Source organism: Manihot esculenta, chromosome 8, assembly GCF_001659605.2.
Source record: "Manihot esculenta cultivar AM560-2 chromosome 8, M.esculenta_v8, whole genome shotgun sequence".
Classification (NCBI taxonomy): domain Eukaryota; kingdom Viridiplantae; phylum Streptophyta; class Magnoliopsida; order Malpighiales; family Euphorbiaceae; genus Manihot; species Manihot esculenta.
In genome coordinates this window covers 30,896,266-30,913,782 of record NC_035168.2, presented here as the reverse complement: position 1 = coordinate 30,913,782, position 17,517 = coordinate 30,896,266, and the positions used below count along the sequence as shown (strand labels likewise).

Genomic DNA, 17,517 nt, shown 5'->3' with positions numbered 1-17,517 from the left:
TCTCTATCTACACTGCACCTGCAAGACTGGGGTTAGGGGAGAGGGGTGAGCTATAAAGCCCAGTGAGCAGAAAGATAAAAATATGTGATTTAGTTTCACCCTTTTTATGTTTATTATTATTTATTTTATTTTATTCTTATCATATTTATTATTATTATTATTATTTATTTTATTTTATTTTATTTCTTATCATCAACTTAGTTAACTTTTTCTTTTTCTTATTCATGCTTTCATGAAATGCAACACATCACAGCTAATCACATAAAGGATGGTATTGTCACCATTAGTCCTCAACATCTCCAAATGCCAGGGGCGTAGAATGGGCCTCACTGGTCTTTCTCTTACATAACATAACATAACATTCTAAAGTACCAGGGGCGTAAAATGGGCCTCGCTGGTCTTTCTCTTACATAGTGCCAGGGGCGTAGAATGGGTCTCGCTGGTCTTCCATAACATATCATCATAACATAACATCAGAGGACTATGGATCACCCAACAACCATCCATATCAACATCAAATTATGCAATGCAACATATTCGTGAATTTCTAATGCAAACATCCTGGAATATTTCATGGCATTAATGATGCATGAGTATGCTTTCAGATTCATTCATTTGTTCATTTATTCAATTACTTTACTTAGAAACTTAGGGAGTTATCCCACTCACCTGGTGACTGAAACTTTAACAACGGACTCTGAATGACTATCTCACAACCGGGGGTCTCGGTTCCTCGGGTCCGAACCTACACAGGTGGACTCAAATGAGGCACCAAACAACAAGAACATAACTCTAAACATACCCCCAAAAAACTTCCTAAAAACACCTCAAAACATCCCTAGAAAACATGCAAGAAAAGGCTGGGAAGGGCACTTTCGGCGGCACCTTCGGCGGCCGGAAGTCCCTCCAGAGCCGAAAGTCAGGCAGGTTCGGCGGCACCTTCGGCGACCGAAACTCCCAGACAGAGACGAAACTCATGCATGTTCGGCGGCACCTTCGGCGGCCGAAAGTCTCGGACAGAGCCGAAACTCCCACTTTCGGGGGCAGGCTTCAGCAGCCTAAAGCTGCCTCCCAAGCTGGTTCGGCGGCCGAAAGTGCCTTCGGCTGCCGAACCTGGTTTCTGCCAAAGGGCAGAAACTTGGTTCTTCATGCCCATTTCAACCCCCTACACAACCAATCATGCATAACCCTATTCTACAACATGCATACTCAAGCATACAAGCTCCTAGGGGCCTCAAACTAACTTAAACCCCAACTACAACACACAAGTAAGCCACATTGTTCACAAATCACATAAAACCTAACATTCGCTTAAAAACTCATACAACCCTATACATGCCATTCTACCCCATAAAACAACTTAAAACTTACTTAAAACACATAAGGAGCTTAAGATCGACTCTTACCTCTTGAAGATCGAGAGGGAGACGACCTTAACTTGGAGATCCACGAAAATGAGCTCCTGAGTTCCCAAAGCTCCAAAACTTGTTTCAAAAGTTCAAAACCTTCAATGCAAGCTTAAAACTCAAGAAAAATAGTGGGGATTTGAAGGAAGAACACTAGATTTGGAAGAGGGAGGTCGGAAGCTAGCTGTGGCCGAAAATGGGAGAAAGCTCGCCCATTTCGGCTAAGTGACCCTTTTATAGTGGCTGGCCAGACCACGTTCGGGGGCCGAACTTGCCTCCGCATACATGCCATGTTCGGCGGCCGAACTTGACTTTTGGCGGCCGAACTTGACTTTCGGCGGCCGAACCTGAACTTCCCTCACTCATGCTTTCGGGGGCCTAACGTGCCTCCAAAACGCATGCATGTTCGGCGGCCGAACTTGACTTTCGGCGGCCGAACCTGGGTTTTCCTCCAAAGACTTTTCATGCAAAAACTCATTTAATTTTCATACTTAAAACCATGAAATGCTTTAAAACATTTTATGAAAACATGTTTCTACCCTACTAGAAGCTTCCGACATCCGAGATTCCACCGGACGGTAGGAATTCCGATACCGGAGTCTAGCCGGGTATTACATTCTTCCCCCCTTAAGAACATTCGTCCCCGAATGTTCACCAAACAACACATAACATACATACTAAGCACATAAAACACTTCACACTTACCTTAAAAGAGATGAGGATATTGCTGGAGCATGGACTCCTGTGTCTCCCAAGTGCACTCTTCTAAGTTGTGGTGGTTCCACAGGACTTTCACCATCGGGATTTCCTTGTTTCTTAACTTTCTGATCTGTGTGTCTATGATCCGTACTGGCTGTTCAACATAGGTGAGATCCTCTTGGACCTCCACATCAGGCCCACTAAGAACCTTGCTCGGATCTGACACAAACTTCCTCAACATCGAAATATGGAAAACCGGATGGATTCTTGCCATTGAAGCAGGTAAATCCAGCTTGTACGACACATTCCCAATCTTTTGCAAGATTTCAAAGGGTCCGATATATCGTGGGGCTAGTTTACCTTTCTTCCCGAAGCGAACCACTCCCTTCATTGGAGACACCTTAAGCAATACCAGATCCCCCTCCTGAAACTCTAACTGCCTTCTGCGGATGTCTGCATAACTCTTCTGTCTGCTTGCAGCAGTCTTGATTCTTTCTCTGATTATGGGTACCACCCTGCTGGTAATCTCTACTAGCTCAGGCCTTGCCAAGGCCTTCTCTCCAACTTCCTCCCAGCAAACAGGTGATCTGCACTTCCTTCCGTACAAAGCTTCATATGGAGCCATCCCGATGCTAGCATGATGGCTGTTGTTGTAGGCAAACTCCACCAAAGGTAGATGCTGCCTCCAAGAACCGCCAAAGTCCAGCACACACATTCTGAGCATATCCTCTATAGTCTGGATGGTCCTTTCTGACTGTCCATCAGTCTGGGGGTGGAAGGCAGTACTGAAATCCAACCTAGTACCCATGGCATTCTGCAGACTCCGCCAAAACCTGGAGGTGAACTGGGGTCCCCTATCTGACACTATCGAAACAGGAACCCCATGCAGCCTGACGATCTCATCCACATATACCTGCGCCAACTTGTCCACAGAATAGCCACTCCTGACAGGGATGAAGTGAGTAGATTTGGTGAGTCTGTCCACAATCACCCATATGGAGTCCAATCTGTTGGACGTCGCCGGTAACCCTACTACGAAGTCCATAGCTATATTTTCCCATTTCCATTCTGGAATCGGTAGCGGGTTAAGCATTCCAGCCGGCTTCTGATGTTCCAGCTTCACCCTCTGACACACTTCGCAGGCTGACACGAACTGTGCCACTTCTTTCTTCATCGCTGGCCACCAATAAACTTTCTTCAAATCTTGATACATCTTGGTGGCTCCGGGGTGAATGCTGTATCTTGCATTATGAGCCTCTCTCATAATGTCTCCTTTTAGCTCTATGTCATCTGGTACACATAATCGACTCCCATAGCGGAGGATCCCCTTGCTGTCGAATCTGAACTCACTACCACTGCCTGACTGAACAGTCCTGGCAATCTTGACTAACTCGGGGTCCTCATGCTGTTTCTGAGCAACTTGCTCAAGGAACACGGGTGTCACTTTCATCTGAGCCAACAAGGCACCTGTACCCGACAACTCTAACTGTAGCCCTTCTTCGATGAGCTTATAGAACTCCTTTACTACTGGTCTTCGTTCTGCTGTGATGTGGGATAGACTGCCGAGTGATTTCCGGCTTAAGGCATCAGCTACAACATTAGCCTTACCCGGATGATACTGGATTTTGCAATCGTAGTCACTGAACAGTTCTACCCATCTTCTCTGTCTCAAATTCAAATCTCTCTGACTCAGGATGTACTGCAGGCTCTTATGATCTGTAAAGATCTCACATTTTACCCCATAGAGGTAGTGCCTCCACATCTTGAGTGCAAAGATTACTGCTGCCATCTCAAGGTCATGTGTGGGGTAATTCAACTCATGCTTCTTTAGCTGTCTCGAAGCATAAGCGATCACCCTCTCATTCTGCATCAGTACACAACCTAGTCCCACACGGGACGCATCACAAAAGACTGTAAAGTCCTCATCACTAGATGGCAGAGCTAAAACTGGTGCTGAAGTCAACCTCTTCTTAAGCTCTTCAAAACTTTCTTCGCATTGGTCGGTCCACAGAAACTTCTGATTCTTCCTGGTTAACCTGGTCAGAGGAGCTGCTATCTTTGAGAAGTCCTGAACGAACCTCCTGTAGTAACCTGCCAAACCCAAGAAACTTCTAATCTCTGTCACTGAAGTGGGTCTAGGCCAGTTAGCCACAGTTTCTGTCTTCTTGGGGTCCACCTCAATACCATCCTCTGACACTACATGCCCCAAGAACGAAATGCTCCTCAGCCAGAACTCACATTTAGAGAACTTGGCATACAAGCCATGTTCCCTCAAAGTCTGCAAGACCAACCGCAGATGATGGGCATGCTCTTCTGCATTCCTGGAATACACTAAGATATCATCTATGAAGACAATAACGAAGTGATCCAGGTATTGGCTAAATATTCTGTTCATGAGATCCATGAATGCTGCAGGGGCGTTTGTTAACCCGAACGGCATCACTAGGAACTCATAGTGCCCATATCTGGTCCTGAAAGCTGTCTTTGGGACGTCTTCATCTCTGATCCTCAGCTGATGATACCCAGATCTCAGATCTATCTTGGAGAAACAACCTGCTCCTGCTAGCTGGTCGAATAGATCATCGATCCTAGGCAACGGGTACTTGTTCTTGGTAGTGACTTTGTTCAACTGTCTGTAGTCGATACAAAGTCTGAGGGATCCATCCTTCTTTTTCACGAACAACACTGGAGCACCCCAAGGTGAGGTACTCGGTCGGATGAAACCCTTATCTACCAGCCCTTGCAACTGTTCTTTAAGCTCCTTCAGCTCTACTGGCGCCATCCTGTAGGGAGGGATAGAGATCGGTCTGGTTCCTGGCATCAATTCTATCTCGAACTCTATCTCCCTAGGAGGCGGTAAACCTGGCAGCTCATCTGGGAAAACATCTAAGAACTCTCTAACCACAGGCACTGAGGCGGGCTCTCTGACATCTCTGTCTAGCTCTCTCATATGAGCTAGATAACCCTGACAACCCCTCCTGAGCAGCCTACAAGCCTGTAGGGCTGATATCAAACCCCTAGGTGTACTCCCCCTGTCTCCTCTAAAGACAACCTCTGACCCATCCTGACATCTGAACTTAACTACCTTGTCTCTGCAATCTAAGGTAGCACCATGGGTAGATAGCCAATCCATCCCTAGAATGACGTCAAAATCTGTCAAGTCTAGAACCACTAGGTCGGCGGATAGGCATCTTCCCTCTATGAAAACTGGACTGTACTGGCAGACTGACTCTGCCACTGACGGGTCACACTTGGGTCCACTGACCCATAGGGGACACTCTAACCCAGAGACCATCAAACCCAACCTCTCGACCGCTCTCGGAGAAACAAAAGAATGGGATGCACCCGGGTCCATTAAGGCATAAGCATCTGAACAACCAATGATGATATTACCTGACACCACGGTGTTGGATGCGTTTGCCTCCTGCTGTGTCATTGTGAAGATCCGTGCTGGAGCTGACGGACCTTCCCCTCTGTAAACTGATGAAGAAGAGGCTGACCCTCTCCCTCGGCCTCTGCCACTAGCCTGTGTTGCGGCTGAAGCTGCTGGCTGTGCCACACTACCTGAAGTTGTCTGCTGGGGTCGTGCCATAGGAACTGCTCTAGGACACTCCATGGACATGTGTCCCTCCTGCCCACACCTGTAGCAGGCTGTCGTCCCGAAACGGCATACCCCTCTGTGTAGTTTACCACACCTTGCACAAACTGCATTATCAGCGCCAGAGCTTGAGCCACTTCCTAATCCCAGACCTGACTTGATTCTGTTCCAGAACTTATTCTTCTTTGGTTTCTTAGTGGTAATGCCCCACTTCTTACTAGCTGAACTCAAGGATGAAGGGTCTATCCTTCCCCCGCCTGGGGTCTTAGAACCTGAAGGCTGTGTCACTGGCTGTTTAACTGTCCCCTTGATGATTGCACTAGCCTCCATTCTCCTGGCCATGTCTACAATGGCATGGAAACTTTCTCTATCAGTTGACTGAATCAAGGAGGAATACCTGGAATGGAGCCTCATGATATACCTCCTTGACTTCTTCGGATCTGTGTCCAGATGTTGCCCAGCAAACGGCAACAACTCTAAGAACTTGTCGGTGTACTCATCGACACCCATTTCATCTGTCTGCCTCAGCTGTTCAAACTCAATCATCTTCAGCTCCCTTGAACTGTCAGGGAAAGCCCATCCTGCGAACTCATTCGCAAACTCCTCCCATGAAAGACTGTCCACCCTCGGTTTCACGTAGCCCTTGAACCACTCACGGGCCTTTTTGCATTTCAGGGTGAAACCAGCCATCTGAATGGCTCTGCTGTCATCAGCCCCTATCTCATCTGTAATTGTTTTGACCTTCTCCAGGTACACAAACGGATCATCACCGGTATCAAACTGGGGAGCACCCAACTTCATATAGTCGGTCATCTTGGCCTTGCTCCCTCCAGATGAGGTAGGTTGAGGTCTTTGGGTTTCTGTAACTGCGGTTTCTGCTGGTGGTGGAGGTGCGGCATCCCCTGGGATAGGGTTTGTTGTGCCTGGATGGAAGGATGGAGGTGGGTACATAGGGTACTGTGGATACTGTGGGTAGAAAGGTGGGTATGGCATGTGAGAAGGGTAAGGATTAAAACTGGGGTAATCCGATGTACCTCCCATCGAATACCCGGGGTATGGTGAAAAAGGTGGGTACTGGGGTGGTGGAACAAACCCCGAGGCCTGAGTGCCTCCCTGAGACTCACCCATGCCCTCTTCTGGCATGCTTACACCAAGGCTACCGTCCCTCCTCTACTCCACATCCATCTCTTCTTCTCCATCAACTGACATTCTTTCCTGAACTGTACCCCTTACTGATCTGCTTCTACCCATATCCAAAGACCTTCTAGGGTCCCTCACTGCTCTGTCCCTGTTGGACCTGCTTGACATTGCCCTTGGCAATGCTGGAGGACGGGCGCTCGTGCCCTCATCCTCCGGTGGTACTCTAGTCAATCTAGCTGATCGACGAGTTCCTCGCATTCTGTTTACTGAAAAACAGCACACATCACATAAACATTAGCATCGAATGGTTCATGTGGAAACACATGAACCCTCATCACATACATATCACATAACATGGCATATCATACTTTCATGCAAGACAGGACTCTACATCCTATCCTAGTGGACATGATTTCCTATTGTGCTTGACCTTTCTATCACATCTATGAGCCCGACACTCTAGGTTCGATCATATGAACCTAGGGCTCTGATACCATTCTGTAACGACCCGAAAACCGGACCGCTACCGGCGCTAGGATTCAGGTCGGCTTAAGGCCGCCAGAACCCGTAGCAAGCCAAACATACATCTTGTGAACCTGTTTAATCCCATACACGATCAACAACGTAAAAAAAATTAAAACTTTTCTTTCCAAGCCTAATCTGTGCATACATAACATATCATAAACCCCTCATTGGAGTCCTCATCAATTTCTCCAATGGGTAACATAACATATGATAGGCTTAGATAACATAAACATCATAAAAACATTTTGGGATCATATACACAAGGGATTAAAACAAACTCCAGTCAAGCACATTCTAAACTTTCATTACATTACATAACATACGTTTACATTACAAATAAACCATGTCCACTACTATACTATTACATAGACTTCTCTTACTCTTGCTGACTTCTCTATCTACACTGCACCTGCAAGACTGGGGTTAGGGGAGAGGGGTGAGCTATAAAGCCCAGTGAGCAGAAAGATAAAAATATGTGATTTAGTTTCACCCTTTTTATGTTTATTATTATTTATTTTATTTTATTCTTATCATATTTATTATTATTATTATTATTTATTTTATTTTATTTTATTTCTTATCATCAACTTAGTTAACTTTTTCTTTTTCTTATTCATGCTTTCATGAAATGCAACACATCACAGCTAATCACATAAAGGATGGTATTGTCACCATTAGTCCTCAACATCTCCAAATGCCATGGGCGTAGAATGGGCCTCACTGGTCTTTCTCTTACATAACATAACATAACATTCTAAAGTGCCAGGGGCGTAGAATGGGTCTCGCTGGTCTTTCTCTTACATAGTGCCAGGGGCGTAGAATGGGCCTCGCTGGTCTTCCATAACATATCATCATAACATAACATCAGAGGACTATGGATCACCCAACAACCATCCACATCAACATCAAATTATGCAATGCAACATATTCGTGAATTTCTAATGCAAACATCCTGGAATATTTCATGGCATTAATGATGCATGAGTATGCTTTCAGATTCATTCATTTGTTCATTTATTCAATTACTTTACTTAGAAACTTAGGGAGTTATCCCACTCACCTGGTGACTGAATCTTTAACAACGGACTCTGAACGACTATCTCACAACCGGGGGTCTCGGTTCCTCGGGTCCGAACCTACACAGGTGGACTCAAATGAGGCACCAAACAACAAGAACATAACTCTAAACATACCCCTAAAAAACTTCCTAAAAACACCTCAAAACATCCCTAGAAAACATGCAAGAAAAGGCTGGGAAGGGCACTTTCGGCGGCACCTTCGGCAGCCGGAAGTCCCTCCAGAGCCGAAAGTCAGGCAGGTTCGGCGGCACCTTCGGCGGCCGAAACTCCCAGACAGAGACGAAACTCATGCATGTTCGGCGGCACCTTCGGCGGCACCTTCGGCGGCCGAAAGTCTCGGACAGAGCCGAAACTCCCACTTTCGGGGGCAGGCTTCGGCAGCCTAAAGCTGCCTCCCAAGCTGGTTCGGCGGCCGAAAGTGCCTTCGGCTGCCGAACCTGGTTTCTGCCAAAGGGCATAAACTTGGTTCTTCATGCCCATTTCAACCCCCTACACAACCAATCATGCATAACCCTATTCTACAACATGCATACTCAAGCATACAAGCTCCTAGGGGCCTCAAACTAACTTAAACCCCAACTACAACACACAAGCAAGCCACATTGTTCACAAATCACATAAAACCTAACATTCGCTTAAAAACTCATACAACCCTATACATGCCATTCTACCCCATAAAACAACTTAAAACTTACTTAAAACACATAAGGAGCTTAAGATCGGCTCTTACCTCTTGAAGATCGAGAGGGAGACGACCTTAACTTGGAGATCCACGAAAATGAGCTCCTGAGTTCCCAAATCTCCAAAACTTGTTTCAAAAGTTCAAAACCTTCAATGCAAGCTTAAAACTCAAGAAAAATAGTGGGGATTTGAAGGAAGAACACTAGATTTGGAAGAGGGAGGTCGGAAGCTAGCTGTGGCCGAAAATGGGAGAAAGCTCGCCCATTTCGGCTAAGTGACCCTTTTATAGTGGCTGGCCAGACCACGTTCGGGGGCCGAACTTGCCTCCGCATACATGCCATGTTCGGCGGCCGAACTTGACTTTCGGCGGCCGAACCTGAACTTCCCTCACTCATGCTTTCGGGGGCCTAACGTGCCTCCAAAACGCATGCATGTTCGGCGGCCGAACTTGACTTTCGGCGGCCGAACCTGGGTTTTCCTCCAAAGACTTTTCATGCAAAAACTCATTTAATTTTCATACTTAAAACCATGAAATGCTTTAAAACATTTTATGAAAACATGTTTCTACCCTACTAGAAGCTTCCGACATCCGAGATTCCACCGGACGGTAGGAATTCTGATACCGGAGTCTAGCCGGGTATTACAGCCGGGCACAGAGTGGAGGGAATTTCAGGTCAGTCCATCCGTGATGTGAATTAATTGTGTTGTGACGCATTTCATGAAGCATGTTTTATATAATGTTTTATTGTTCTGCTCACTGGACTTTTTAGCTCACCCCCTCCCTTAACCCCCAGGCTTGCAGGTCAGAGTCGGATCAGGAAGTGAACAAGGGTAAAGAGGTAGTTAATGTAATAGTTTAGTATGGAAATGATTTGTAAATGTTATAAAGTGTAATGTAATGTAAAGATATGAGTATAGTATTGTGCTTGGCCCTACGGTCTGTTGTAATCCCTTTTATACATGATCTGTTATTAAGGTTTTAATGATATTGATGTGGAACCAAGCTCGTCTTAAGAGATGTTGACCCAACTAGAGCATTTGATGAGGGCTCTAGTATGGGGTTTATATGTTACATGTATTATGTATGTGAGACAGGCTTGGTATATGGAAAAGTTTAAATTTTTTTATGTAAATGTTTAATCATGTATGGGATTTTATCAGGTATACAGGTTGCATGTTAAACTTGCTACGGGTCCCGGCGATCTTAAGTCGATCTGGATCCTAGCGCCGGTAGCGGTCCGGCTTCTGGGTCGTTACAATTATAATTGATTTACTATTCTCATATAAATCCAATTAACAAATCTGGATAAGTTATTGATATGGATATTAATTGTATACCATAGCATTTTACTCAGCATTCATCATCCTATCAGATTGGGAGTAGTGCACCAACCATTAGTACTGAGATTCTATATCCAAGTGATGCTGCAAATGTCAATGTCATGTGCATGACATAATGGTATTCATTAATATAATTGCATTCATTTTAAAATTTCAAGCAATGGATAATGCTTTAATAATTTATTACATTGTATGTGAGGTCCCAAAAGCCAGTACACTTGAAAATTTAAACAATAAAGACAGATCAATTAAAGTAAGACTAAAGCTCACTCCAAGAAAAAGCAAAAGAAAATAACATTGGATTTGGTATTTTATATGATGACATTACAGGTTCTACAACATTTAATGTAAGAAAATTTATTATTTACTTTAAATTCTAACAAATTGTATACTTATATGGATTTCCATGTCTTTCTCATTTTCTTTACCATTGATGTAGCTTGGAGTTGTTGGTGAAAAGTTAATTAAAGGTCCAAACCTAGTAAGTCAAGAGCAACAGAGATTAATAGGTTCATTACAACCACTAAAGGACATGATAAACCCAAAATATGGTAAATTTCAAGTTTTCAGTCTCCAATGGAAAGGAAAAGAAGCTATAACTATAAGGACACTTGAGGAGCTTAGGGAAAAGAGGATGAAGCATGTAGGCAACAAGGACACTTTGATCATGATGTCTGATGGATTCATTGGAGATACACAGGTTATTTCACATAAAGCAGACAAACTAAAGACTAGTATTTCAACACAATAATAGACGAAGGGAAAGAAAAACAACAACAAAAGAGATCTTTGTGGAGACCACGATATTTGGCAAAACCATCTCATTTCAAAATATTGGAAATTTATGACGGATGAGAATTTTGTGAATATATTCAGTGTTGTGAATGTTAGAGAAAATGTGACAATACTGATCTTCTAGGAGACCCAAGCAAACTCCGAAAAGGTCAACGGCTATAAATCAAATAGCTTTTAAGCTTTCAAGGGTCAGGTAACCAAGGTAAAACGACTGACTATGAGATTCCGGAGATGGTTGTCCTCATGACTTAAAACTGAACGCACCCTTATAGCTAAGATGGTGTTGAGAAGATTCAAAACTACCGGCTTAGATTCTACCCACCAAAAAGTAGCTATCACTAGAGATGAGAAGATTTGGTCAGGAGACCCTAAAACAAACAAAAAAAAAATTTTCTTTAACGGGTAGATTTGCGAGCATCCATCGGCTAATCGACCACCAAAACATAAAGAAGGCTGGTTGGCTACATGCGTGTCCTCTCTTCCATCTCTACAATTAGCAACCAACAAAAATAAAAATAATAAAAAAAAATTCACAATCCACCCAGAGCAAGGAGGAATAGATCCACGTTTGGAAGGGGAGCCTAAAATATCCTCCCCTACTCTTAGGGGTAGGAAAAATCCGTTGAAAACAGATTCTTGTCACTAAACTAAGAGAAAGGAAAATAACAGAGATAGAGAGAATCTCTCTCTAGAAGAAAACTAAAGAGAGAGAATGCAAATTATTTTGGCTAATAAAGAAGCTTTATGTTTTATATATATATATATATATATATATATATATATATATATATATATATAGGATTAAATAGGTTTATTAAACCTCATGACCTAAATTACAACATACCAATTTAATGATTCAAATGTAAATATTATAGCATAATTACCCTAAAAGTTCTCTTTATTTATGAAAAAAAATTGCATTTAAATGACTATATCCTCACTAGTTTTTTAGTAGAAAATGAAAAAATACAACTCAAACTCGAATTCATCAAGTGACATACATATTTTTAACTATTAGAATAAATTAGAGTAAGCGATTCATTTTCAAATTAGGGTTGAGTATAAATTAATTTTAATAAAAAAGTGAATCTAAGCATTTTTATTCAATCCTTTAATTGATTTTGGTTCAATTTGACAATTAGTTTTGAAAATTTAAATTTTTAATTTGGTTCCATTTTTAGTGAAAAAAGAAAACCAATTGACCAAATTTAAAATCTAATGGGCCTTTTCCCAGTTCAAGCCAGAAGTCCAGACCGGATAAACTGATTTGTGAGCTAACCCATGTTTAAAGCCGACTCCCACTCTCTTCGTATAAATTGTTTACTGACCTAACTGTCGTTTTCTCTCTTTCCTTGCCCCTTCCCAATTCCCATTCACTTGATCACTTCCTGTCCTTTCACCTCCGATTTGTTTCTGTAGCGTTTGCCGTCATTGGCGCTGTTTCCGTCATTATCCTCTCTGGATTGTTTGCTTGTTGGTGGAGAGGCTTTTTGAGGATTGTCTCTTGCACGCTCGTGGGTTTTCTACGTGTTCTTCCTTTGGTAGTGGTACTGTTTGCATAGATCAATTAATGAGATTTTTTTTTTGAATTTTGTGTTTGTATAGATATGTTTTCGTGGTGAATCTCTGCAAGAATGCTTGTTAGCGTGTTTGGATGTTAAGTGAGTGCTCTGTTGTCATAATCCATGTTAATGGGACTTGCATATTGTTGGGGTTCACCTTTAGGTATCTAAAATCTGCTGCAATCGCTATTTCAGTAACACAATTTGTTGAAATTGAAAATGTGATGCAATTTGAGATGTGTTTTTACTTTTGTTTCTCAGAAATGCCGAATTGAAAATGACATGCATTTATTCAGTTTTACAGCTCAACACAATGTGGAACTATATGCATTTGATTTCAATTTTTCGCTGGTCTATCTCTTTATATTTGATTCCATTTGTTTTCCCTGGTTCATTCTCTGAAAATTTGCTGGAATTTTTTATTTTCGCCTTTTCATTCGTTTACTGGTATGCAATGATATTGGTGCCCGGAATGAGAATTTACCTTTGGTGAAACGATTTTAGGTTTTGCTCTTCCATTATTACCCTTCTTTTGCTAACTACAGTAAGAATTATCTACTTGCTAGCACTTTCCAAACTTATTTGTGCCTAATTGGGATCTTCTTCAATGGTGAAGAAAAATATGCAATCAGAATTATAAATGAAAAAGAAAATTACAAAGGCTACCTTGGCACTGTTGAGAACTTTATAGCAACCTCTAAGAGAGAAACATAGAAAATGTGGCTCAAGATGGACATGAAATTACAATCTTTTCCTGAAAGTCCAGTTCTTTGAATTTTCTGCAGTACCTCATGTACTCTGTTTCAATTAATATCATCGTGATTATTAAACATTTATTTCAGACAAAAATAGAAACAGCTTGAGTGTATATTTAACAACCCGGTATATATGTACATAGCCCTTGGTACATTTTGCAGAAATCCCAGGACAGAGCATAAAACAAGTACTAGGCAGAGCAAAAAGAATTAAGTTTCAAATAGGGGAATAATTTTGCATGAAAACTCAAAACTATAACCTTGGTTTGGATAAAGAATTTTGATAAATGTTAGATATTGGGTAAAGAATATGTTTTCTTTAATATTAGAGTGATGAACTTAAATTAGGTTTGTTTATGTTTAGGTTGGGATTCTCCATTGAGAGGCTGTTAGTGAATGCTGTGATGGGACTTTTGCCTTTAATTGCTTATCTGATTGGAAAATGCATGACATTTGTGCTTGATGTCAATGCTTGGTGCAGATGGGAGCAAATTTTCACCTAACATGCATCTAGGGCCAGAATGGGATCTCGCAGCTTTTTGTGGAGTTTGGCAAAGAATTACTTCACAGTTGGGCTCATAGGGCTTACCATTTCAGATCGATATGCTAGTATTGTTCCAGTGCGAGGCAACTCTATGTCTCCCACCTTTAATCCCCAAACCAGTACCTTTTTGGGATCATCCGATGGTAATGCATTTTACTGAAAACTGAAAACAAGTGGTTTGCCTCAGTAGTATTTTTTCATCATTTATCAATGGTTTGGCTGCAGATGACTATGTCCTGTTAGAGAAGTTTTGCCTTCAGAAGTACAAATTTTCACATGGTGATGTGGTAGTATTCAGGTAGGTGTTTTCCTAGCCATTAAATCACATTTATACTGTACCAAGCATCAGCTCTTGTTCTTGTAAGATAGAAATTCTCATTTTATGTTCAACTCACCATTCATTAAGTTGTACAGCTCAAACGTTTTATCATCTATATTTGTTCCAAAAGTTAAAAGAGGGAAAAGAAAGAGATCAAAAATTTTTATGGACTTTAATTTAAGCACACTTGGTTGACCGGACAAATGGGAATGGAATGTAATTCTTAGAATAGGTCCCTTTTCATTTTTGGTATTCAAGGAATCCAAATTTTGTAGGCTACTTTATTTTTGAAAAACTTAATTTGTGTGGAATGACATCTATTTTTAATTATAATGTTTAAGATCACCATTAGATTTAGTTATTTAAAATAAATTGGAAGAATTTTAGGATCTAAATATCCATTTTCCGAGGGAAACCAAACATGTCTTTTAATGAAAACTTGCTTTACTATTTGCCTTTGCTGGAAACTACTGATAAATGATAGGCGAGAAGGGATAAATTGGTCGTTTTGTGTGTAGCCTTTACAAGAAATCAGGATTTTTTTTTTTGGAACAAGCAGGTGGTGGGCGAATCAAGCCAGTCGTCTACTTTTTGATTGTTCAAGAGTAGCTTTTTCTAATAACTGTATCATAATTCATTAGGAGGGCACAAACTGTTGTTCTAATGGAATCTTCAGCTTACTTCAGAAAACACATATAAGCTATGGAATTCTCTCCTCTTACCTGATCTTTTTTGGCTTGGCCTAGTAACAAGCCTAAGCTACGGGAGTTGTCAATTGCCTATTGATGCTTTGTTTGTCAATGACAATGTTGGTTACCGATTATGATTTTTATGCTAGAAGTTTCGTGCCTGATGGAATAAAGAGTTGAGCTTTACTGTTCCATGGGCTTCTTTATGATGAATTAGGGTATCAAAGGTTTAATCTTTTAGGCATACATGATACAAATTGGTTAGAGTATTATCATGTTATACTGTTTCCACTTTCCAAGATAAGCTTGACTTACTGTTTCCACTTTCCAAGGTAAGCTTGACTTAGTTCCAGAGAATTATATCTAAAGAAGCTGAAATGGGCTCTTTATGTATAGAGAACCAAGTTGTCTGTTTCACCAATCAGTTTATGGTATATACTTGGCATCATAGGCATACCTATCATAGCATAATATGCATTGCAGTTTTTCTGTGCTCACAGCTGATGTTACTATAGTTACATCTTTTTGTAGCTCCCCAAGTAATCACAAGGAGAAACTCATAAAGCGAATTATAGGCTTACCAGGTGACTGGATTGGCACTCATTCACATGATGTGATCAAGGTTCCAGAAGGACATTGTTGGGTTGAGGGAGACAACTTACTTTCTAGCATGGATTCAAAATCTTTTGGCCCGGTATGTACAAATGTGACCGTTATTTCAAATAGCTAGGTTGTGAGTTAAATGGTTGTTTTAACTTAAAATCCTCAAGAATATATATATAAGAAGGAGAAAAGAAGAAGAGTTCAAGGATGTTCTAACTTCATTGGACTTAAACCTGTGTTATGTTGTGCAAAGATGTTTGACTGCAGTATTTGTTTGCGTTATTTCATGGCAGTGCAAATGATTTCCATTCAGTACCTTTTAGAATCTGTTTATGACATCGTGGCTTGTTCTAATATGAAGAAGCTGTTCATGACAGATTCCTTTGGGGTTAATTAACGGCAGGGTTACCCACATTGTATGGCCTCCGCCGAGAATGGGTGGGGTTGAGACAAGAATCCCTGTGGGCAGATTTTCTTCTAATTAAATTTCAATGGTGGATTAACTTTCCTCTGGCTCAATGATTGCAGCATTTTTTTTTAGTCACAGTAGGTATTGCTCTTGGCTCATTCATGATGTTGTTTGAATAGGAACCAAAATTAATGGTTATGTACATTTTTTAATAATAATTATCATTGTTGTACTCGTTATTGTCAATTTTTCTGGCCTAAATGGACCAGATTGTTTTGTACACTTGGACTAATAATATATTTCTCGTTGCCTATAATCTTAAATGAGATTTTGACCAATAATATGTTGATTGTGTTAGTGTTGTAAAAGCTCCTGGTCCATTTCAGGAATAGGATGATGTTCGTGATATATATATATATATTTTATTCCCAAGATAAAGGTTCATTGGATAAAATAATGGTCCAAGGTCTACAAGGATGAAAGGCCAAAGTCCCGATTATAGTTCAAGATTCTAGAGGCCAAGAGAAGCCTAAGAAGGAAAGCCCCAAACACAGGAAACACTAGAGCCCTAATGACTTGATACCCAACCCAAGACTTGAAAGAACCCCATACTCGGTAGAACTACAACTACAGTTGCTCCTTGTTTCTTAAAAGCTAATGCACCATCTGTGGATCCTAGTCAGGGGTCAATTCTATCTTTTTTAGCAAAACCTTTAATTTCATTCACTCCAAATTTATTTTTTTGTTTATATAGATATTAAAGATAAAATTCTCAAGTTGTGATTAAAAATAGTTAGAGAAAGCTTATATGAAAAATTTTTTTGCAAAGTGAATTAACTTTAAGATTTTTCTTTTATAATTTGAATAATTTAATCTATTATACGCATAAGTATTATTTAATTTATTTATATTTAAAGTTTTTTTAAAAAAATTAATAATCTAACTCATAATCTATTAAATTAAAATTTTTTTAGAATTATTTTTTTTAATCTAGATAGTTTATGAAACCCATTCAATAATCTAACCATAATTAAAACTATTTTTTCTAAAATTGTAAAATTTATTTTTATAAATTCAAATAGCCAAACGAGGAATAAACAAAAATAACCTTCACTTTTAATAATAAAAATTGATTGTATAAAAATAAATTAAATAATAAATGAACAACTTATTTTTTGAATATTTTTTTAAAAAATGAATAAGATATTTGGAGTTGAAATCTTGAAAAAGAAATAATTTTTTTTTTATTGAAAAAAATAAGGGAGGGTGATTGCTGTAAAATAATTTTTAGAATTGCAATTTCTTTTAGGAGTGAATTACTATCAAATTTCTAAATTTTTAAAAAAATTCTTAACTTGTCTCTATATTAAAA

At 40.5% G+C, this 17,517-nt stretch overlaps 1 protein-coding gene across 5 annotated transcripts; it reads left to right on the top strand.

Annotated features, from left to right (window-relative positions):
• The first annotated feature begins 12,579 nt into the window (after positions 1-12,579).
• Positions 12,580-16,461, top strand: LOC110620283 (mitochondrial inner membrane protease subunit 2). 5 transcript variants are annotated; one of them, XM_021763966.2, is made up of 5 exons: positions 12,580-12,811; positions 14,063-14,268; positions 14,351-14,423; positions 15,665-15,827; positions 16,030-16,154. In XM_021763966.2, the coding sequence occupies exons 2-5, from the start codon at positions 14,103-14,105 to the stop codon at positions 16,036-16,038; spliced, it is 411 nt and encodes a 136-aa protein (XP_021619658.1). In that variant the 5' UTR covers positions 12,580-12,811; positions 14,063-14,102; the 3' UTR covers positions 16,039-16,154. The 5 variants fall into 5 exon arrangements, with proteins under 5 accessions (XP_021619658.1, XP_021619657.1, XP_021619656.1 ...); XM_021763965.2 differs by having other exon boundaries at positions 12,581-12,778; positions 16,114-16,461; XM_021763964.2 differs by having other exon boundaries at positions 12,581-12,808; positions 16,114-16,461.
• Positions 16,462-17,517: the final 1,056 nt, after the last annotated feature.

Coding starts and splice junctions, on each gene's coding strand:
- LOC110620283 (XM_021763965.2), top strand. CDS start 14,103: ATGGGATCTCGCAGCTTTTTGTGGAGTTTGGCAAAGAATTACTTCACA. Junction 14,269..14,350: donor CTTTTTGGGATCATCCGATG/GTAATGCATTTT, acceptor GTTTGGCTGCAG/ATGACTATGTCCTGTTAGAG. Junction 15,828..16,113: donor ATTCAAAATCTTTTGGCCCG/GTATGTACAAAT, acceptor TGTTCATGACAG/ATTCCTTTGGGGTTAATTAA.